This window comes from Mizuhopecten yessoensis, unplaced genomic scaffold (genome assembly GCF_002113885.1).
Source record: "Mizuhopecten yessoensis strain PY_sf001 unplaced genomic scaffold, ASM211388v2 scaffold11027, whole genome shotgun sequence".
NCBI classification, from domain to species: domain Eukaryota; kingdom Metazoa; phylum Mollusca; class Bivalvia; order Pectinida; family Pectinidae; genus Mizuhopecten; species Mizuhopecten yessoensis.
Window position 1 is genome coordinate 57,640 of NW_018408842.1, and position 24,770 is coordinate 82,409.

Genomic DNA, 24,770 nt, shown 5'->3' on the forward strand with positions numbered 1-24,770 from the left:
TGACTGGACACGATTCTATGCCAATCTTGTCTTCCGTGATAGTAGTAGAGCGGCCTCCTGATCTCCAAAAGATCATATGCTGGTATATTGTAACAAAATGTCATGTCACCGACCAAAGGTTATCTCTGAAGGCGTCAACAATTATTACGTAAGCAAAGAACTTTGGATTCATTGAGATCCCTACCGAACATGGGTTATACGATAGCCTTCTACTCATACAGGTTTTAAATTCGCAACAAATGTCTCCAGTTCCAAATGAATTCTTTTTCTAGACATATTAGTATGAAAATCTATATTTGAATAAATCAGATTGTTTTTTTTGCGATGGATTTGTTGCTTTAAGATATATTTTGTTTACCTGATCCAATGTAAACTGCTCTGTTACTATTTTATCTTTAAGCTGCTTTGAACTACAACCTCGCCAATGAGGAGACATTACATACTCTATTAACCTGACCGATGTCTAGAAATGACGTTATTATCAGAAATATCAAAGGGTTAAGTCTAGCCTAGAAAAGTAGCTATATATGTAAGCTCATCTTATGCTCGATGTTCTTTGTGTGAAATTACATTTAAATGACTGTTCCATTTATATTATAGGATCTGATTGTATTTCACGTGCTTTAAAGTGCCGGCTTTTTGAAGGGACATAACCTGGTCACGGTCGATTGGCACCGATCACATTATCGGATACAGTGTACAAAGGGTTAACGAGAGCCATTTAAAAAGGTCACAGGGAAATTGTCTGAAGTGTTTAAATGGGGAAAGTAAAGAAATTTAGTAGTAGATCATGACAACATTGCCCTGCTACATAGGAAGAATTTTAAATACATGAGATGATATTTTGCTAAAAAACAACGTTGGCATAACCCTGAAAGTGACATTTGGATTACTGCTGAAATGTGGCATTCCCAAAATAATAAAATAAAAAACCCGGGTTTGCAGCAGATATATTTCATCCGTGACCTTTCGCATGTACTACTGGAATAAAATGCGCTTTGCCAAGTAGTTCAGATAAACTTGGCCCCTAACATCACCGATGAATATTATTGGTGTGAATGTGGTAAATGTTAATATGATATTTGTTTTACTTTCTAATTTTCTTTACAACATTTTTACATACATTTTTGCATATCTGATATTTAAATACTTTTTAACAATTTTAAATATATACAGTTGAGAAAAGAACACCTTTTTAATATTAAGTGTAACTATTTATGACTTTCCTAAGGAAAGCCGAAGACAGACGTATCAGACTGCTATGACGTTTAAAGCCAGGACAACAATACTTTAAATCATCGTCGAACGATGTAGACTTAGAGTTTATATTTTATTCAGTGCAAGGTATGAGGCAAGACGTATCAAAATGAAAACCTGTTGGAAGACATTACACAGTCAAACACAGGTAGATATATTGATACCACATTCCTTCTTTCAAAACTACCAATTTAACCATTGTACCAAATCCCATACATTAAGTTATCCAGAAACACAACATTTCTCAATTTTCAGAACGCTGTCTTAATTCGATTCAACTGTAAATCAATTATTGTCTATTTACCATACCATTGTTAATTGCCTAGATCAAAATAAAGAAATCAGAATTATATTCTGTGACATAAGCAAGGCTTTTGATAGAGTTTGGCACAATGGTCTGCTTTACAAGTTGGAATCATATGGTGTTAAAGGTAATCTTTTAAATTGGTTTCGTAACTTTTTATCAGACAGAAAGCAGAGAGTACTAACTGAAGGTTATACATCAACCTTTGACCCTGTTCAAGCAGGGGTTCCACAAGGCTCAGTCCTCGGTCCGTTATTGTTTTTAATATATATAAATGATATTGTTGATTGTGTTTCCAGTAAAATTAAATTATTTGCAGATGACACCTCTCTCTATGGTATATGTGATAATAATCCCATTGAATTGGCACAAAATCTTTCCAATGACTTGAGTAATATTAAGCTGTGGGCCACTAAATGGGACATTAAATTTAATCCTTCTAAAACTGAATCTGTAATTTTCTCAAGGAAAACTAATAAGAATCATCCTATTGTTAATTTTTATGACGCACCAATTGTTGAAAGCAAAACACATACACATCTGGGCCTTACACTTAGTGATGATGCCAAATGGAACCAACACATATCTAATATATATGAAAAAGCATTTAAAAGAATAAATATCTTAAGGTTACTAAAAAATAAAATTGATAGAAAATCCTTGACAACCTTATATATATCCTACATAAGACCAGTTATTGAATATGCAGATGTTGTGTGGGACAATTGCACACTAGCTCAAAAAAAACTATTAGAATCAATACAGTTAGAGGCTGCAAGACTAATTACAGGTTTACGTAGAGGGACATCACATGATAAATTATACAAGGAATTAGGATGGGAAACTTTGAGCTGCAGAAGAAATAAACATAAACTAATTTTAATGTATAGAATAATGAATAATGAAACCCCAGATTACCTAACAGAAATTATTCAACCATATATTCATGATGAAACCCTTGACAGATATCCCCTACGAACAAACAGATTATTTGATCCCCCTTTATGTCGTACTGTAAAATATTTTGAAAGTTTTTTTCCGTCCATGCTAAATGAAATGAATAGACTTGCCCCAGATATTACTAGCATCCAATCTACCACACAGTTAAAAAGGTTACTAACTACAAAGCAATATATGAAATCTGAAACAAATGATGTTTTTAAATACTTTGGCATTCGTGATGTAAACATTTTACTTTGCCAATTAAGAAATAATGCTAGTAATCTAAATTATGATCGTTATAAAGATCACTTAATTGAATCTCCAATGTGTGAGTGTAACGGATCTTTCGAAACTGCTGCACATTATTTTTCTGAATGTAATCAATATAATAATATTCGCCAGACTCTCCAACGGAGTTTGAATCATCACACTCACAATCATCTGTGTATAAATGTCCTAATAAATGGTTGTAATAGTTGTAATGATTTACAAAATAGAGATATCTTATCTCATGTATCAAACTTTATATCGCAATCAAAAAGATTTTCATTAATATAATATTTGACTTACCCTTACTATTTTTTGGAACATAATTATACATTCTTACATTCTAATATATAATTTTTTTTTTTTATTATTTTTTTATTCTTTTATTCTTTTTATTTTCTTTCAAGTTATATGTATAAAAGCTTTATACCTCCCACAGTGAACTACAATGATATAGTAGTACAAGATATATCTAATGTAATATAATATGGAATTAATTAGATACTTTATTCTACCTTTGATAATTACTAATTTAGCTGGTATATACACCTATTGAATGAAATTGGCTCTGGGCAGCCTAGATGGGTTTTTTCTTTCTTTTTTGTGTGTGTGTTTTTTGTGTTTTTTTGTGTTTTTTTTTATGTTTTCTATTTTCTTCTTCTTTTTTAAGCTTACATCAAGATATGGAGTAACTCCTTTCAATTTAATTAAAGAATTACTACTTTACTTACAGGAGTTGGTGTAGCCCTACTTACAAATTATATATCTATTTGCTGAAATTGGCTTTTGATCCTTAACAGTGTGTGATGGCTAGTGTGTTATACATATGGACTGTATGGCCTGTATCTGTTGAGGGAATAAATCCAATATCACCAAATATTTATACCCAACAGTTTACCTTATATGAATACCAGTAACTCATTGTCAGATACTTGATACTATTCACTGAAGATAATAGTCTAGTAAATATCTCAAATTAAATATCCCTAGTGAAAGGGTTACTATATCTCAAGAATACTGAACAAGTCTGTTTACATCAAGGAGTTACTTCCCCTTATCCCAAACATCATATCAATGTACAAATATATGTCTGTGTTTCTAACCACCTGTTGTCACTTTAAGGAGAGGACTTAGATAGGCTATGCCTGATGTCTGATCCTATTGACTATTGCTTATATTGTCAATAAAATTTGTTGAAATTGAAATTGAAATTGGGCCAAGTTTTGTTTTTTTCGGTTTCCAGCATCAGTATCTTTTTTGTTAGTTATTTAATTATCAGGAATATTGGTTCTAAAGCAAGTCATCGTCTGACATCAATACTTTTTATTGACGCGTTGGATTTTGTTTACTTTGGAAATGTAATGGTTATGTATACATGCTTGATTATCAAATAAAGGGGGAAATAGAGGTCTAAGGAGAAGTCGTATTACTATACTATTGTTGATGTGTATCAGGTTGACGTTGGTAAAAACCCTATATTTGGAGCAAAGGTGACTCAAGGATTGGTTATAGACTTATCGAGTAAAGATTTGTTACTCTACTAGGTAACAAATACTTTTAGTCAATATATTACATTACATGGAATCCCCAGAACAGTTTATCTTGCCAATTGCATTTTAGATATGTCATTAGTTTTTAATGGCTTCTAAATAAAGATTGAACATATTAATCTAGAAGCAGGATGCGTCAGTAATAGCAGAAAAATCAGAAGATGCTTGAAGATGTATTAACTACTGAACCCTCTACGTATCTACCAGGTCTGCATACGACAGCAATAGTAAATAGTAAATAAGTGTTACTAGAAAAAGAACTATGTGCCTGAGCCAGCATGTTTCATTTTCTAACAAACCATACATGTAGAACGTTCCCCATTATTGCCAATGTGAATACCTGAGCATTCTTTGACTTTCTTTAGTAATATCAAATTTGTAGAACATGAAAAACGATCGTGAGAACCTTTCATGAAAGGAAAATTGGCTACGTAAGCGGCGTTTTCAAACGTGTTTTCCTCCAGTACCTGGACAAGCTTGGAGATCGGGGTATCTGGAAGCGTCACCACACCATCAATTCGATATTCTGAAAGTTATTAAAATATGGCCACAATTCTTTGAGTTGGTTTTACTTGAAACTATTGACTAGGAGCTTATTCATACACATTACTTATTTAGACCATAAATATTGACTCGTTCGCTGTAAAAGGATATACATTGTATTCACATTATTATTTTCTGTCAGTGCCTCGTTGATGGAGTAATAAAGTTTGATATTAAATGGTATAGTTAAAATGTATTAAAGACATTGGAAATTTTCACATTTTAATGTAGGATAAAGTAGCGTGTTCCAAAACAAAGTTACCAACTACCACTACATGTACAAGGTTTAATTATGTATAACAAAGTTGTATTAATTAGTCAAATCAGAAACATTTATCGAACTGCATCAGAGTTATAGTTTTATAGATTTATCTTTGTTCGGTGATTGTTTACGACATATAACAGCCGCCAGAGGTAATCTAAATATTTTTACATAAGAAATACTATGGTACGTTTTATCAACCAGCAACAAACTTATCCACAGTCAACGTCTCAACCTGTTTTGCCATGTCTGTGTCTGAGGCACCTGGAGCGAACGTCAGTATCCTCAGAGACGGCTCCTCTACGGCCAGTACACGCATATACATGTCACGGGTAGCCTTACCTAGTAAAAGGGACAAATATGAAACATTATCAAGTAACAAAAACAAAGTAATAAACATTAACAACTGTCAATAACGTTATAAAGGTCTTAGCAAAATCCTGCATTTCGGTGTCGGCAGAACCCGGTGCGAACGTCAGTATCCTCAGAGACGGCTCCTCTACGGCCAGTACACGCATATACATGTCACGGGCAGCCTTACCTACCAAGAAAAACATTCGTTAACAACTGTTTTGACAGGGGAATTCCCCCGTCTCGATCCTTGGCTAAGACAGAAATAGCTTTACCTGACCAGACGTGTGGATGGCTAATGGTGGAGGATTAAGAAGTCCATCAGCAGAGTATACCGCATTGTGTCTTGAAAGATGTACAAAAGACGCAAGATATATTTGTAAGTTATGATCGCAAAAACCTAACATTTATGTAGGTATTCTGTACTCTATATTAAGTCTGCCAATCTTCTTTAACCCCTTTGGCGCCAGCATAATTGCCACATACATGTATATCCATCTTACCAGTATATATAAATACGTACTTTTATTAAAATCAGTCTCGACTTCAGTTACAGTTTTTTGCCTTCCAAATAAAACCTATCGAAGACTGACATGGCGACATGTTGCATATTAGTTATGAAGTCGTTTTTGACAAAAACGACATTAAAATATTGCGGGAAAAACGTCTGTAATAGCATAAAATGTATATGAGCAGTCGGAAGCGTTAGCCACCGCAGCTGATTTGTAACAATAATAATCATCTATTTCTACGATTATACTAGAACATATTTGAATACATAAAAACTCATGTCCCTGGCATTGCTCTTTTATCACTTTCTAGCAATTAAAAGTGCCATATATGTCCAATCTGTCAGATGAGTCTTAGGTCATGTGCGTTTATACTTTCATACTATTCCTTATCATTTCATTTACTTACGTTTATATTCGATTAAAACGCAAATGTTTATTTCTTGCATCAAATACTGAGCTCTATATTTTCAACTAACTATCCCTTATCGTATCCAAAGAGAGGAACATAATATAATAAGAACCTTGATTAATAACAACACTGTTTCCATGGCAACATGAATAATGCTGTTTTCGATGATGTTTATGGATGGTGTGCTTTTCTGTTTAGTTGTCACGACCTGGTTCTCATTTTTGAAAATAATGTTTCTTGGATTTGACCTAGAGTTGCAAGGGAGGTTAAGTCCTTCTGGAAGACATTGATTTACCTGTTTACTCCTTGTACTTTTTATATTTCTCCATGTTAACTTTTATTGGCTTGATTTCACCGATTTTACTTAAGCTTCTTTTCACCGATGAATACCGAAATTCGAGGTATCAAGTTCGTTAACATGAATGACCTCGAACAACATTCACGTTTACAAGTGTTATAAATATTTAACTCTATATCCCCTGCATAAATATGATAGAATTTCTTATTTTTGAGATGAGGTACTATGAAGGTTGATTAAATAAGTGACATTGAATTTGTCGCCTACTTCCAAGTGCCAAATGAGTTGAAATCCTCAAGCGATTCTTCTAAAACTCCCCGAGGTTTAGGTTTGTTGGCACGATGAGAAATAATAATTATTTATCAAAATACTTAGCATCCCAATGCGACCGCTGGTTTTAAAGAACTGCTTGTATTGGAGGACTTTTGATATTTAAACAAACAATAAAACTCCATATACTGAATATCGTTCCATTTGCTATACATTTTGTATATCTTTTTCTCTTTTTGTTTTTAATTTCGTTTTATGTTTTATTAATTTATCACAAAACCAGTTATGACGCCAAATCTTATCTGGACAAATGATGACAGCTTAACGAGGTTTCACTGTAGTACTTCAGTATATCAAAGGTTACGGTTTAAAGCAAAGTGCCATTGTATAGCTAGGTGCAAGCTTTGATGAATTGCCACCAAAATTAATGAAGTAATTGTCTTCACTTTTATGGGGTGTATGCACTTTTTCACGCAAAATACATTGACGTTTTAAAATACCAGCAACATAAATGGCATTTTGATATTAACGAGAGCGTGAAGCCCTCGCAACGCCGACAGATTACATTTGTTTTGCGATACCATTCATAAACTGCCTTGTGGTCCGTAGGCAACAACATAATTCACAAATTCAAATTCATGAAAAAATTGAAAATTAGCTCCCGTCAGCAAACGTACAGACATACGGCAAGCGTAAATCAAATGGACTTCCATAAGACACAAAACAGTGTAACAGGGTCTTAACGAGATCGGATCAAATCTTACCTGGATTTATGTTTACCTGCCCCTTCTGACATCCCATTTTGATAATTTCTCGGTGTGATGATCAGCCGTGGTGACGTATTGCTCCATCTAACAATGTGAGAGCCAGTATTTACTTAATGTCAATAATTCCTTCGTTCATATTTTGACATATTTTCTTTTTGTGGTTTATTGTGGTGTACCTAGTTTTTCAATGCCAAGATAAAAAAAAATATAGTGAACACTGGGGTACTGGGAAATGCTTATGTAAGGAACCCCTCAAAAAAACCTCAAGTAAAGATTATTCTTACTGTAGAATAATAATATATTGACTCTATCGAAGACAATGACACGGGGTGCTATTGAGCAAGTTAAGTTTTGAACATGTCAGGTCTGAAGTGTTGTCTGTGACTCCAAATGTCAACCTTTGGTGCGGCTATATGATCAGGGAAACGTAGAAAATAGCGATTATTTAAAAGACATATTCGTGAACTTTTAACAAGAAAAATAACTTTTCGCCTAAGACTTTAAGCAATACATAATCGTTCACAACTGTGCTACTATTGATGCTGTTTCAAAGGCATCATTGGAACTTCGTCCGATTTTTTGTCAATCCGGAAGTCCTTCCACATCAATATGACCGGGATGATCCTACTTAAGGTCATAGGAGTGTATCGATAAACGGAAACAGGAAGTACATCCCTAGTTGAAAATCCAATGTAGGGAGACAGTGTCACAATTTCCNATTCAGGTGTTTTTTATCAATGAGTCACATGTGTCCATTTTTCTGTACTTCAGGAAACCGGCTACCTATTTCACTATTGTGAAGTTTTTCAAGAACGATAACTCTTACCTGCAATTACTATGTGTATATGGTTTTATTATAAAATGTCAATTTTTATATCGTGTATAGAGAATTAATTTTACACAATTTCAGCATTTATTTAATTGATATACATTCTACATACCCAGAGTTGTCGTTCCTTTTCAATCACACACAATAGAAAAATGTCCGCTTCACAATGACATGACGTCACATTGATTGTTCCTATTCGATTGTGACGTCATTTCCGGAATGATATTACACACGTTACATAACAATCTCCACGCAGAGTGACGGTCCTTAGGACTTTCTCCTCAAAATCTTGTGTTGTGGCCAATATGAATGTCCGTGTTATGCAGTGTCATAAAGCCATCACATATATGTCTTAGGGAGAGCAAGGACCGTAACTCTGCGTGGAGATGTTATGTAACGTGTGTAATATCATTCCGGAAATGACGTCACAATCGAATAGGAACAATCAATGTGACGTCATGTCATTGTGAAGCGGACGCAAATTTCTTCGTTTATGAGGCGGCCAAGTGCAAAACATTCGTTTCAGATCACAATTATACAGTTTACTTTGTATTCTATGATAAAAATAATCAGATATATTTGTTACCCTTCATTTTAGATTTATGATACTCGTTTTGGGTTTTACATATTTGCTCTCCAGAGGCTCGCAAATATGAAAGATCCAAAACTTGTTTTATGAATCTAATATGAATGGAAACTTATGACAGAGCCTCTATATCTGATATATTTGATCAGTATTTCATTAACATATTTTCTAATTTATCGAAATACTATTATGAAATGGTCTCGGAAAAACATTACGCAGATTATCCGAGGCACAAATGATTGGCGTACACACTGTTTATGATGATTTACAATTACAATTCAGTTGAGCAGTTAAAACAGATACTATTACAGGTCTCTGTTTAAACGTTTTAAAGAAGAATATTTTCTTATTTTGATTGGGGCCGTCTGTCGAATGCTTTTATAGGTTGCAGCGTATTTTTTAAGTTCATGAAGCGTTAATACTAGACAAATGCAAATTATAAGAAAGTACATACGTTTACAAAAAATAAGCATAAGTTTGTCTAGTATTTTTATGAAATTACAAAAAAATAGAAATGTAGATTCAATGAAGAACATGCAAATATGTAAGGGGAATGACAACCCGTCTCTTGTTAACGAGACTCGCCAGGAAGGAACGGGAAATAACATCTGATTTCTACAGTTTCAAGCATTCCAGCAGTTTGTCCAAGGAATAACGTGACCCCTGGCCTTTTGACCCCTGGCCTTTTGTTAATATCAATTTATTGCATACCGCATATTCTGTCTTTGCGTATTGCAGAGTTATCTTCTCTTGTGAGCAGGTATTGATTGTTACGTCATTGGTCTGTGTGAGAAAATGACGTCGTTTTCCCAAAAATTGATGCCGTTACTCTCACAAACAAGTGACGTAACAATCAATCCCTGCTCCCAAGAGAAGATAACTCTGCATTACGCAAAGACGGAATATTCGCGCTATGAAAATAGTCATGAGCATTACAGATAGAAATTGTAAATACTTCTTTTTGTTGGTTCGGATTACCTGTAGGCACCATGCAAGCTGAATATGAATGGACACATGCCGCAAATACAAGAGACATGTGTCAATGTGTCAATGAATACGACTTTCAACTTATCGATCTATTTTACTGCCGTCATACGTAATCCAATACGAGGAACATTGTTAAGTTGACCTGACTAGTATAAACTATAAATACATCGCATGATAATTTGTTTAGAAACTATTGGTTAACTACTTAATTATCCTGACAAAAGTGATAATTTGAATATTATGTCGACATACGTCTATCGTGAGTCGTAAGCCGATTGCAGAAATTGTGCCATTATATATTTCAAAGAATTTTAATGATACAGTATACAGAAGAATGTTGTCAGACTGAAAATGAAGTAAAACAAACCAAAGAAATCTTTAAATACTTCAGCTAGAGCTCGATGACTTTCGACCTCTTGTTTATATGTAATTAGTCACTGGATGCATGGTATTCTAGTGTAGGACGCCGGGCTCGTGACTGAAGGGCTGCGTGTTCGAGTCACGTCACGGCAATGTGTTGTATCTTTGAGCACGATTCTGTACTCAGCTTGTTCCAGTCTATCCAGCTGTATATGGGTACGTGGTTGGGCAGTGCTAGAATTGCAGCACCGGCTGTACGCTCCCCAGGGAGTTGAGAAAGACATTGGCTGGTTGTAAAGGCCCCATAACCACGGATAATAGTTTGTGAACCGCTTTGAGACGACCTACGAATTAGGTTGTGATAAAGCGGAACCTCGAATTATTAAATAATTATTAATAACAAATACGGGAACTTAAGAGGTCAGTAAGCCCCCTTCTCAAAGCATGTCACAACTAACAGAAGCTGAGTAATCTAACAATATCATTTTATTTGTTCGTCCTCAAATAACATCGTCATTTAATTACGTTGACAATTAATTAGTCGTTAGTGAGATGAATAGCTGATTTGCTGTTAAAATGATTAAATACAGAAATATGATCATTAACTACAGCTTCTATCTTTAATACAAATCGTTTGATGAAAGTAGATGACTGAAATATAGCATGATATTTAGGGTGTCTTCAACACTGTATATTACCTGCACAGTAGAGATGCAATGCTGGCATGGGAGTTACGCTAACTGCTGACGTCATACAACGACACGAGATTTTGTAGAATCGCAAAATGTCTGGAAGAAACTCGTGTTAAGTAGGATCATCCCGGTCAGGTTGATGTCGAAGTACTTCCGGACTGACGTGGAGTCAGAAGTTCCAATGATATCTTTGTTACACCACAGAGAGTAGCACAGTTGTGAACGATCATGAATTGCTTAAAGTCATTTTGAGAAATGATATTTTCCAGTAAAAGATCATTAAAGATGTCTTTAAAATAATCCCCGTTTTCAGCATTTCCCTGGTCATATTGCCGCATCACAATGTTGATATCCAGAGCCACAGACGACACCTCACACTTGACACTTTCCAAAGCTTCCTTATTCCTCGCCATGAGTACTATGACGGAGTTAGGGGGAAGCTTGTCACTACATTGTTTTGCCATTGTGAAACCCCGGTAATGGCTACAACGGGGTTTCTTTAGAAATATATTTGAGTGTTCCGCCACACTACTTTGAATTCACCTTCTTACAGATGTGTTTCTATTGAATGATGTATTTTTTGTGTCCTACAAAACAGTAGTTACGTAATCACACACATGTATAGACAGTAACCTCACACTATTTTACAAAAACACAATACAGAACGCACGCTATAGGTGTAAATTTCATTGGCGCCACTTGTTTCAATGAGCCTTGTTCACTGATGATAATACAACGGGAATAAAAAATGAGGAAAAACGAACCTAAAACAGGGTAGGACTGTGGGAATTATAAATCTGCAAAAAGATCATTCAATGCACTGAAGGGGGCATCGCAAGTCCGTAAACATTAGGGGATACGTATGACATGTGGAAGACTGAAAAAGTTCAACATAATAAATAATAACATCACAAGCACAACAACTGGATTTTTGGGTAGATTAACATGGACATGAATGAAAAAGTTAAAAAAATATCACTTTTTTAAATTCTCGGGTTTGGCTTGACAAAATATTGTTGACATATATGATTATAAACTCGGCCGAGGAAGGTTTAATATGATCATTTTGATAGTTTTCAAGCATTTCATAATTAGTTGCATATATGGTTTGGTTTAGTTTGGTTAAGCATAGTTTAACGTCCTATCAACAGCTATGGTCAGTTAGGACGTCCTCCCTTGTGTGCAAGATGCATGTGTGTAGTGTATGCGTGTGTGTTTCGGGAGGTTGCTATATGTTCGTGTTTGTCTCCTTGTGATAGCGCTGAACTGATGCCGACTTTATAGTGCTACCTCACTGAAACATACTGCCGAGGACACCAAGCAGGACACCCCACCCAGTCACATTAAACTGACAACGGGCGAACCTGTCGTCCCACTCCTAAACTGCTGAGCGTTAAGCAGGAGTATAAACTACCATTTTTACAATCTCTGGTATGTCTCGGCCATGGGACAGAACCCAAAGCCTTCCTCAACGGGGCGAACGCTCAACTAAATGCCAAAAATTGAGGCATTGTCAAGGGAGACATTAGGAAGAAGAAAGATGTTTTGAAAGAAGAGAAAGGATTGCATAGATGAATCGTACGCATAAATGAATAATATGTATATTACTCCATTTGACCTTATCATGTATTTTTTTAATTTATTTTTTAATCCTTTTTTCCCGTCGATGTTTTTATGTGTTCCCTGAGTTAGAATAGTTTGTCACTCTCTATGTAAACAGCATTTTCAAATTTGTTTTCCTCCAGTATCTGGACCAGCTTAGCAATTGGGGTCTCTGGAAGCGTCATCTTACCATCAGCTCTCATTTCTGAAAACAAACATGACAATGTGTGCCTCAATAACTTCAATTGTAACTATAGCCAAGGCGATGTTTTGACACGGGTTGTATTTAGAAATAGAAACATCTTACTATTATTATGACATTAAAATGAAGTATTATTGTAAAAACACATTTGATGCGAAGCAAATTTTATGTAAGTTTGCAGCATCCGAATTGAATTCTGGGATGAAGAATGAGTCTTGGAATTGATTATCAAGAGGAAATTATTATGTAACACAAAACTTTTATAACATTATCTGATTAGAACATAATACAGCCCCGAGAGATTTCGTTAATGTCCGATAGCATAGATGGTTCTATAAGTAAACCACGTACTTTTCAACATATCAACACTAGACTCATTCAAAGTCAACCTCTCCATTTCTTTCACCATGTCTGTATCTGAGACACCTGAAGCGAACGTCAGTATCCTCAGAGACGGCTCTTCTACGGCCAATACACGCATATACATGTCACGGGCAGCCTTACCTATAAAAAAGCATGAAAAACTATCAACATAACAAATTCTTTACAACACAGAACAATTATAATTAATAAAGAAAAACGATAATTACTACTGCCACCAAAACATAGAGTTTTGTAGTTTTACTTCATGGCTTTCGGCGCAAACAAAGGGTCTCAGCAGAATTAGATATCCAATCTGCAATAGGCAACTTGCACGGAAAACAACTGTTAAAGTAAGGATTTTTGCATGCGGCTTCACGACCCTTTAGTCATAGACCATGGATGTGAAGGGGAATGTGATAATATTAAGGTACAGAGCACTGATTATAACAAACCAAAATTGCAGTGTCATAATAATAACACCTCTGAACAGTAGCAGACGACCAGTGTTAATAAATACTTCCAGTAGTAATAATAATAAAATACGTTTAAAAAATCAACAATATACATGTATATGTAACTGCTTCATCATGATGAAGAACATAAAGATGAAGGGACTAGATCTTTTAACATAATATTAGGTCAACTTCGAAATCGTGAAAGTCAGTTGAACTCTGATCTCTTTAGAGACCACTTTAATGATAATCCCTCCTGTATATGTGGTTACAATAATGAAGATGTGAGTCACTTCTTTCTGCATTGCCCTAGATATATGACTCAAAGACAAAATATGTTCTTATCTCTGTCTCATTTACAGCTTGACACCAATGTAAATTTACGCTTAAACTTGGACCTAAACCTTTATGAACATCTAATGTTTAATGTTAATATACTGACTAAAGGAAGTAGTTTCCTTAATTCTGCTATTCATGTTTGTGTTCAGAGATATATAGAATCAACCAAAAGATTTTGAATGTTATGTATGCATGCATGCACGTATGTATGTATGTATGTATGTATGTATGTATGTATGTTTGTATATATGTATGTATGTATGTATGCATGCATGTATGTGTGCATGTATGCTTGCATGCATGCATGTGTGTACGTGTTCATGCATGCATGTACGTACGTTTGTTTCTAAGCATGTTTGTACATGTATGTATATATACATGCCTGTATGTATGGTGTCTCCTATCTTCATTGATACTGATCTAATTACGTTCCTAACCATGTTTGTCAATATTCATAGTTCATTATTTGCTTTTGTTTGAGATGTACCTCGAGGGGGAGGGTTCGATAGGCTCTGCCTGTTGCCCAATTCCCCTGTTGCCCAATTCCCATTTAATCTGTTTGATTGAATAAAATATTTTGCAATGAAAAAAATGATGAAGACCATAGTTTGTAAGCAGACTCGCGGAGGCCTTTACTATCACTACATCGCCTACCGCTTAAGTATGAACAATATAAAAATACTGCACCACAGGTAGAAACTCAAGATACTTTGTTTGCCGTCATATTACAATCCGACTCCCTATTCACGCTGTGCAAACTCAATGCGAGTAACATCTATGGAGTTACGTGTCATTGCGCGGAAACAATGTAGGTCATATTAATGTATGCACGGCTTTTAAATTACTGAACGTTGGATCTCCTTGTTGTTGAAGTTATTTCTAACACAAAATAAAAACGTCTGCTAAACAACCTAGCCCTGACCGAACTCGTAATGAATGATCGAGATTTGACAGGAATCGGGAGATCTTGCTTATCTGGTTCCGAAAAAGAAATGATGATTTGTCGGTGTCAGTCCTGGCAGAGATTGGACTTGATCTTCATGTTTTAACAGGAAATGTCTTTATTTCAAACAATGTACACATTGAAATATTCCAGTATTATGTGAAGTGGTACAATTTTAAATTATTTCATTTAGTTTGATGGAGTTTTCTCAATGCTGAAGTAAAGGCCCCTCTGAGGAGATGATAAGTCTCCAGAACCTTAAACGCATCCTGCAGATATCACTGAATGATCCAAGTGATGGTGACAAATAGAAAAATTAGCCCCGAAAAGTAAACGTCAAACTCTATGCCAGACTATGAATGCAACATCAGCATAACATATAAAAGGATTGTGTATTTAGATGAAATTTATTATATTTACTTTTATCCCTTTGTCAGTTTAGTAACCTATGACTGCGTATAAGTTAGCGCTTAAGCAAGGAAAAAAGACTAGGCGGATTGATACCTGTTTCAAATATGGCGCCGTTTACGCTTCAGAAAGATTACTGTTCGATGGCAGCCATTTTTTTGTTCCTTTAACATCTCAAACATAGAACATAGTCTGGATCCATTATGTCTGACTGTACATCAAAGGGATGTTGGCACATTTCTTACTCAATTGATGCACATTGGAATTTCTTTGACGGTAAAGTAAAAAATGGCGGCTTCCTTTCGCGACGTTCGACTGCTTCACTACCAGAACAGTGTGTCCTTTTACATAACGACCGTTACAAATGAATACAAATGTTCGATTTGCTACTTATATTACTTAATCTAAAATTTAAAAACAGTGAAAAAGAAAAGAAATAAAGTGTTGTTCACTGCGTATTTGTATCAATTAACCCATATGTCGATGTAGATTCATTGAAACTATATCACCTAGCAACCAGGGTTACCGTAACTTACAATCGTAGCAACCCGCTTCGACTGTTGTTGTTTTTCATTGTATATCATTTTAACATTAGTTATGATGTAAATATAACGTGCACCATACATATTTTCGATGCCATCTGCGTTCATACTGCCGCAAATAAAACTTACACTAAATGAATGAAACATCACGTTGCATAAAGGGTGCTCTTAATATCGCACATTACCTATACAGTATTGATGAAGTAATGCCAAAAGAGTTATGGCAGCTGCTGACGTCATATTGACAACGACCCGAAATTTTGTAGAATCGGAGTAGATGACTGTAATATAACATGATATTTAGGGTGTCTACAAGACTGTACATTACCTGCACAGTATAGATGCAATGCTGGCATGGGAGTTAAGCTAGCTACTGACGTCATATTGACAACGACACGAGATTTTGTAGAACCGCAAAAAGTCTGAAAGAAACTCGTGTTAAGTAGGATCATCCCGGTCAGGTTGATGTCGAAGTACTTCCGGACTGATGTGGAGTCGGAAAGTTCCAGCGATCTTTTTGACACATCACAAAGGATAGCACAATTGTGTACGATCATGTATTGCTCAAAGTCATTTTGAGAAATGTTATTTTCCAGTAAAAGATCATTGAAGATGTCTTTAAAATAATCCCCGTTTGCTGCGTTTCCCTGGTCATATTGCCGCACCACAATGTTGATATCCAGAGCCACAGACGACACCTCACACTTGACACTTTCCAAAGCTTCCTTATTCCTCGCCATGAGTACTATGACGGAGTTAGGGGGAAGCTTGACACTAAACTGTATTGCTATAGATCTCCCCAGTCCCCTGCTGGCGCCAGTAATGGCTACAAAGCTTTTCTTTAGAAATATGTTCGGGTGTTCCGCCATACTGTTGTTGAAGTAGCCACCTAACGTGTATGTAACTAGTTACTGTTATAATACGACTGGCCAGTTTTTCACATATGTTACCCGTGACTATTTCATAAAGCAGTATAACATACGAGTTGTGACGTAAATGATATTCTATATATAGATAGTAACCTCTCACCCCTTTACACTAACAGAAATACAGAGCGTACACTCCGGCTGTGAGCTGCAAATATTGTAAAAACCAGATATAACGAATTACTTTCTTACTTTACTTTTCTGGGAAGGTGGGTGGATTGGTGGGGTGGGGGTGGGGGTGGGGGTTATCGTTATTCTGAATAACGCTTAACGAATAACTCTACAACTTTACCTTACTAGCAAACTTCCCGTCCTCTAATAAACTCAACTCTTAATTTTGGAATAGCTTGGGATACCTTTGAAATTGCCAAAAACCTTATATAAAGACCGACGCCGGAAAACATTATGCCATACCGTCCAGGATGACATACTACCAGAGCTAAACAAAAGATTATGGAATATATCTTTGAAGTTTTCTATGTTTCCCTGGTCATAATGCCTCACCACAATGTTGATATTCGGAGCTAAAGACAACAATTCTGATTTAACACTTTCCAAAGCTGAAATATCTTCATGCCAAAAACGTGGTTTCTCTTTTAAAAGAAAAATAAAAAAATCAGAACACAAGTGTTAATAACGAAGCCATTTACAGCTAAAGTTGTCAAGTATACCCCCGCATACACGTAAGTTGTCAAGTATACCTCCGCAAACACGTAAGTTGTCAAGTATACCCCCGCATACATGTAAGTTGTCAAGTATACCCCCACATACACGTAAGTTGTCAAGTATACCCCCGCATACGCGTAAGTTGTCAAGTATACCCCCGCATACACGTAAGATGTCAAGTATACCCCCGCATACACGTAAGTTGTCACGTATACCCCCGCATACACGTAAGTTGTCAAGTATCCCCCCGCATACACGTAAGTTGTCAAGTATACCCCGGCATACACGTTTGTTGTCAAGTATACCCCCGAATACACGTAAGTTGTCAAGTATACCCCCGCATAAGCGTTTGTTGTCAAGTATTCCCCCGCATACACGTAAGTTGTCAAGTATACCCACGCATACACGTAAGTTGTCAAGTATACCCCCGCATAAACGTAAGTTGTCAAGTATACCCCCGCATACACGCAAGTTGTCAAGTATACCCCCGCATACACGTAAGATGTCAAGTATACCCCCGCATACACGTAAGTTGTCACGTATACCCCCGCATACACGTAAGTTGTCAAGTATACACCCGCATACACGTAAGTTGTCAAGTATATCCCCGCATACACGTAAGTTGTCAAGTATACACCCGCATACACGTAAGTTGTCAAGTATATCCCCGCATACACGTAAGTTGTCAAGTATACCCACGCATACACGTAAGTTGTCAAGTATACCCCCGCAAACACGTAAGTTGCCAAGTATACCCCCGCATACACGTAAGTTGTCAATTATACCCCCGCATACACGTAAGTTGTCAAGTATGGCCCCGCATACACGTAAGTTGTCAAGTATACCCCCACATACACGTAAGTTGTCAAGTATACCCCCGCATACACGTAAGTTGGCAAGTATATCCCCGCATACACGTAAGTTGTCAAGTATACACCCGCATACACGTAAGTTGTCAAGTATATCCCCGCATACACGTAAGTCGTCAAGTATACCCCGGCATACACGTAAGTTGTCAAGTATACCCCCGCAAACACGGAAGTTGTCAAGTATACCCCCGCATACACGCAAGTTGTCAAGTATACCCCCGCATACACGTAAGTTGCCAAGTATACCCCCGCATACACGTAAGTTGTCAATTATACCCCCGCATACACGTAAGTTGTCAAGTATACACCCGCATACACGTAAGTTGTCAAGTATACCCCCTCATACACGTACGTTGTCAAGTATACCCCCGCATACACGTAAGTTGTCAGGTATACCCCCGAATACACGTAAGTTGTCAAGTATACCCCCGCATACACGTAAGTTGTACAATGACCATGGACATGGCATTCTCTGTATTCTGGTTTAACTTTTTTTATCCCATTGCTTTTAGATATTTTTGGGCGGACTACCTGAACTTTCAGTTTTCTTTCTCTCGTCGAAAGTTATACTTGACGGGGGTATACTTGACAACTTACGTGTATGCCGGGGTATACTTGACAATTTTCTCGTTAAGAAAAGAGGAAGTGTGATCACATGCACATGTTCGCTTCAGTTTCTAGGTCTATTCAAAACACCGAAAATACTGCGATCAGGCTTTAATAATAAAACGATGCGGAAACAGGCAGAAATATGACAAACTCATACAATGTATAGGCAAAATTGTAATTCGTATTTTTGTATCAAAATCGTAAGGATTAGGCCAAACGAGAAATGATTGGCGCCTCAGCATGGCACTGCCATTACATAAAATAGTTAAAAAGAAATGTATTAAAAAATGAGCGATTCAATAGCCGTACAAAGTTTTGTCAATTTGTTTTCGTAAAGGGGCATATTTCTCTTAAAAAAATCCAAAACGTTAAATTATATCAGGTGGCACAACTACATATGGTACTGCCACTACACAATTTTTTCGAAAAAATGTATTGAAACATGAGAGAATGTATAGCATATGCATAAATAATTTTGTCTACGGACAGACGGAAGGATAGAGACAGACGAGCTGATTCCAGTACCATAGCATTTAACTTATCTGTGTTGTTATCAAGGTAAACAAAGATATTAATCTGAATATTTGTGTTCAAACCCGAGACATAAAGGTGAGGATGTTTTGACTGTCATTGGCCATCTTATCTTATCATTGTCACGTGTTCCTTATTTAATAAGAGAGAAAATAGCAGTTCTAAATTCAAAATGAAAACAAAAGACCAGTCAAGACCAGACCACGTTGTCCACAACTATACTCAACGATCTGAATTTGAGGTATGTAGTTGTATCTGAAGACAAAACATCTAATTACTTACTCTTTGTCTGCAAACTTTATCATATTTCCTGCTTTCAATAACAACTAGTCTGGTTTGATGATCAAGGAAACTCTACCTTTCCATTTTCCATTCATTTACTGTATACTGCTACCTACAGACGTACGATACCACAGCGTAGCATTACAGACACTTCGTGCAAACAAAATCCGATTCTCTTTGTTATGATAAAGTTAACCATATTTTTTAATCATACCATCTGTATTTTGTTCACGTAGATTCAGTGAGGCGACAAACCAGTAGATATTTACGGTGGCCCGTTAGAGCTATACTATAAACATGATTGCTTATCACACGGAAGTTTATAAATCTATAATTTATTCATTCACTTTTGAAATGCACAATAGTATCGTACGAGAATCTACATGTCATCAAGCCAACAACAGCTGGTCGCTGTAAGTAACTTATTTCTCTGAATTTAGTGTCCTTAAACTGTCGCTCGGTGCCCGAATGCCCCGTGGTATAATGAAAATCTCCGCATAGAAAACAGACCCGTAGAAAAGCAGAGAAAAAGTGGCGAAGGACCAAATTAACCGTTCATTAACAGATTTATAGGGAACAATGTCGGCTTGTTGGTTCACTTTTCATTCAGTCAAAGAGGAGTTATCATTTCGAAAGAAATGAAGAATGTGGTAAGGACCATAGGCAGCTTTTTAGTCTCATAGAACACTTAATGGGTCAGAAAGGTGAAGTTGTCCTACCAAGCTGTAATTCTGAAAAAGACTTGTTGAACAAGTTCAGTGATTACTTTGTGAATAAAATGCGCTCGATCAGGAAAAATATGTCGAAAGTGAACTCTACTGCTGACAATAATATCTCTGTCATGATTATTGACATTCAATTTGATGGGGAACCATTGACATAGCTCTCAATCCAGGACGAGTTGCGCAATATCATCATGATCGCAATCGAAGTCCTGTGAGCTTGATCGACTGGTTACAGACCTATTAAATCAATGTCTTGAAGCACTGCTTTCCTTGATTACCTCAATCATGAACATATCAATAGCTGAGTCAAAGGTTCCATGGTGTTTCAAGAAGTTAAATTTTAGACCATTGTTGTAGAAGCCTGGAATGGACAAGGAGGAGTTGAAGAACTACCGCCCAGTATCAAATCTGCCTTTTCTGTCTAAGATCTTAGAGAAGGTTGTGTCCCGGCGTTTAGATATTCTCCATGCAAACAGTCTCCATGACAACCTGCAATCGACCTACCGCCTGGGACACTCTACTGAGACGGCTCCCTACGTGTACATAACGACATAGCTTCTGCATTGGATAACAAGTGCAGAGCGGTGTTTGCCATGTTGGATTTGTCAGCTGCATTTGACGCCATCGACCATGACATACTTTATAAACGTCTTGAGTACTCTTATGGAGTGATTGATACCGCACTATGCTGGATACAGTCTTATCTGAGTTAACGGCAACAGTGTGTTGCCATCGGATGTACCACCCAACAAGAAAAAATACTAGCTTTCAGGGTTCCTCAAGGGTCGGTATTAGGACCATAAAATAATGCCTGAACTCTTATCCGATCGGAGAGATTTGTCGTCGCCATAGCCTTCGCTATCATTGCTATGCTGATGAAACACACATTTACATGTTCATCAAACCACAGGACAGTTAGGATACAATTACAGAAAATCTGAAAGCTTGGCTGACCGATATCAGTACCTGGATGAACGCAAACATTCTAAAGCCTAATCCGGAAAAGACGAAACTAATCGTCCTTTCCCCAAAGTGTCAGCAAACAATGGCTCTCCAGCTCAATGTCGGTGCCATATATATGTCGGGTATACTTTGAATGAACGCTATTGCCAAATCCTATTACTACCAGATCAGGAACATCGGTTGTATCCGGCAGTTTATAACTGCAGAAGCTATGTTAGTGCATTCAGTTGTTACCTCTCGGTTGGATTACGGTAATGCCCTGCTCTGTGGTATATCTGACAATCTAACTAGTCGTCTGCAGAAGGTTCAGAACACTGAGGCACGACTGGTTACTCGTACTCGAAAGAGAGAGCACACCTGTGCTATATTCATTGCACTGGTTACCTGTACAATACAGGTCGGAGTCAGAATCATTGTTGTGTGTCCCAAAATCTCTTACTGTGACCTATGGAAACCGGAGCTTAATGAGGGTTTCGGCCACGTTGTGGAATAGCTTGCCATCTGCAATAAGGAAGTCAAATACCTTGGCAAAATTCAAGATAGACATCAAAACTCACCTCTTCATGTCTGCATTTTTGGCTCTTTGCAAAGACGTCATGTAAATACCACCCTTTGTTTATTCATTTATGTGCACATTGCGATAACTATCTACTTGCTTTATGTATAAAAGTGATAGTAAGCCTTTGTTTTTTGTTCCACATTTATAACTAATTATATATAATAGTATTATCCATACGGTGTAAAGCGCTTTAGAGTAATTTTACAAATTATATAGGGCGTTTTACAAATGTCGTATATTATCTTTTATTATTATTTTTAGAGCATCAACACATATGCTACCACTTCTTTTGATGGCAGTACCTGTATTTATATATTTATCTATTATTCATATACCTTTAATTCCACTAAATATCCTAAACATAGAGACGTTTTCAAAAGACAATTTTTCCGAGATATACCGTATATAAAATAATTTGCAAGTCATATGTAACAAAGGACACCTTTCTTTGGCCAAAGGAACAAAGGACACGAATTTGTACACAACATGAACTTACTAAAGCAGATGTGATACCTTTGCTCTGGAAGGGTACATACATTTCTGTTTTTATTATAAAGTATAACAATAAATACTCGTAACAGGAACCGTTACACCATAACGTGCCGAAACTAACCCAGTAGTCGAAAGTGATGCATCAGAAAATGATCGCAATGCCATAATACTAGGGTTGTTAAACCGGTCCTTTTCATAACCGGTTACTCGAACAATTTGGTAGTCAAATAATAAACAGCAACAAATACATTATATGTTTGGAAAATGTTCTATCTTAAACGTATTTACACCACAAATATACATGTATATATTAAATAGCATGATAGTTTACTCGGGTATTTCAAGGTTAACACAAATATTGCAGTTATCTGTACTCTAAATCATATGCGGTAATGTTATTCTTTAGAAAAAAAAATGCTTGATAAACGTTTTAAGACATGCTTGCTCATTCAATTGTGTACTCTTCAGATTATCTTTATTTCTGGCATGTCTCAGAAATTTGGTTATCACAGCTTTGTATCCTGGCTTCCTTTTAAAACTTGTTCCGATCTTTTATGGTGTTGGCGACATCCCTTTGCCAGTATTTAAATTAGTGTACAAAATCAACAGTAATATGTAATCATTGAACACTGTTTTATTACAAAACTATCCAGTTTCGGGCGCATCTATACAAATGCAGACAGTTTGTAGGTCTAAGCCACGGAGAAATGGGGCTCCCAAAAGGGGTAAGTAAATGTCCGACCTTTTGGTTAAGGATTTTGGTAACCGGTTCGTGGTCTTTTGCCAGAGTAACCGGATAACCGTTGACAATCCTAAATAAAACATCAACATACCAAAACTATAAAATCGGTCAATATCTAAATGTCGACCAATTAGATCCTGACCCAACACGGACATTTTGTCAAAAAAAAAAAAAAAAAAAAAAACAAACAACGCAGATCGCATTAGTGTTCGTAGTGACACTGCACACTTTTACATAGGGACATTGGACAATGCATACATATCGGCTTATCAGAAGCCAGTCTGCAGCGGCCATTTTGCGGAAGATGTTGGCCTTTTTTCCCATCTTCAAGAACACGATTAAAATATTCAATAATCTGAGCAGAAATTGTTATAGCCTGAAATGACTCAGCAAATGATAGGCCATGATTTAGATCTGTTCGGAAACTTAACATCGAATATCATTCGTGATTACATGTATTATATGTAACTGCAGTACACCTCTATTACTATGATACTTGTATCCCTCTGTACAACCATGCATGTCTATACATGAAATCTGTGAATGTTACATATCTTTGTATACCATTGTAAGTCAAAGATGTTAAGATAAAATAAAACAAGAGGCCAAGAGGGCCTGTATCGCTCACCTGGTTAATTAAGCAACCATGGGAAAGTATTCTTATAACAAACAATCCCTCCAATGGTACAGAAGAAGAAGTATTTTAAAGAATTAAACCTCAAATTCCCTTATTGAGCCCCGCAACTCTGCACCACCATTTATACAAAATAAAATCCTTTTTACCCAAACATTGCCCAAAATTGAGACCCTTGGCCTTAGGATGATCCAGGCCAAATTAAGTCAAAATCTACTGGGTCGTTCAGGACTAGTGGCATTTTAAAGGGAAAATTGACGGACGGTCGGACGACGGACGATGAGGTATGGCATAAGCTCACAATAGTCCTTCGGACCGGGTGAGCTAAAAAATGTAGTTCGAACAAGTTTGAAGTTTGTGCATTAGTAAACAAGTCTAAGTATACCACAATTCCCCAAAATCAATTTAAGTGTTCGTACCCATGGCAACGGGCAATATGCAAAATTGGTCGGGGTGAGAAATCGTGCAAACTACACCACCATTTGTTTGCGATAATAAAACTTGGATAGCTGCAATTGTACCGGCAGAAGTTTACGTCATGCGTCTTGCCTTCACGGACAATATTTCTTTTAGTGGCTGTAACGTGGTGTTACACAACTGCTTGATGTATTTTATATGGCAAATTTATAGCTCCTGTTATCTAATAACACCTTAAAACAAAACACTCTTCACGAATTCGCACCAATACCTTGCAATCAATTACGAATACGAGAATAGAAACAATCATCTTAAAGG

General features: G+C 36.5%; 1 protein-coding gene and 1 long non-coding RNA gene across 2 annotated transcripts; both read right to left on the minus strand.

Annotated features, from left to right (window-relative positions):
• Positions 1–3,156: 3,156 nt before the first annotated feature.
• On the minus strand, positions 3,157–12,347 carry LOC110464715. Its single transcript, XR_002464524.1, has 4 exons — positions 11,193–12,347; positions 7,730–7,816; positions 5,316–5,467; positions 3,157–4,846 (listed from the first exon to the last, which is right to left on the minus strand). It is a non-coding gene; the product is annotated as an uncharacterized LOC110464715 (long non-coding RNA).
• Positions 12,348–12,659: 312 nt separating this feature from the next.
• Positions 12,660–16,984, minus strand: LOC110464731 (sepiapterin reductase-like). Its single transcript, XM_021520094.1, has 3 exons — positions 16,366–16,984; positions 13,342–13,494; positions 12,660–12,993 (listed from the first exon to the last, which is right to left on the minus strand). The coding sequence occupies exons 1-3, from the start codon at positions 16,904–16,906 to the stop codon at positions 12,875–12,877; spliced, it is 813 nt and encodes a 270-aa protein (XP_021375769.1). The 5' UTR covers positions 16,907–16,984; the 3' UTR covers positions 12,660–12,874.
• Between the last annotated feature and the right edge of the window lie 7,786 nt (positions 16,985–24,770).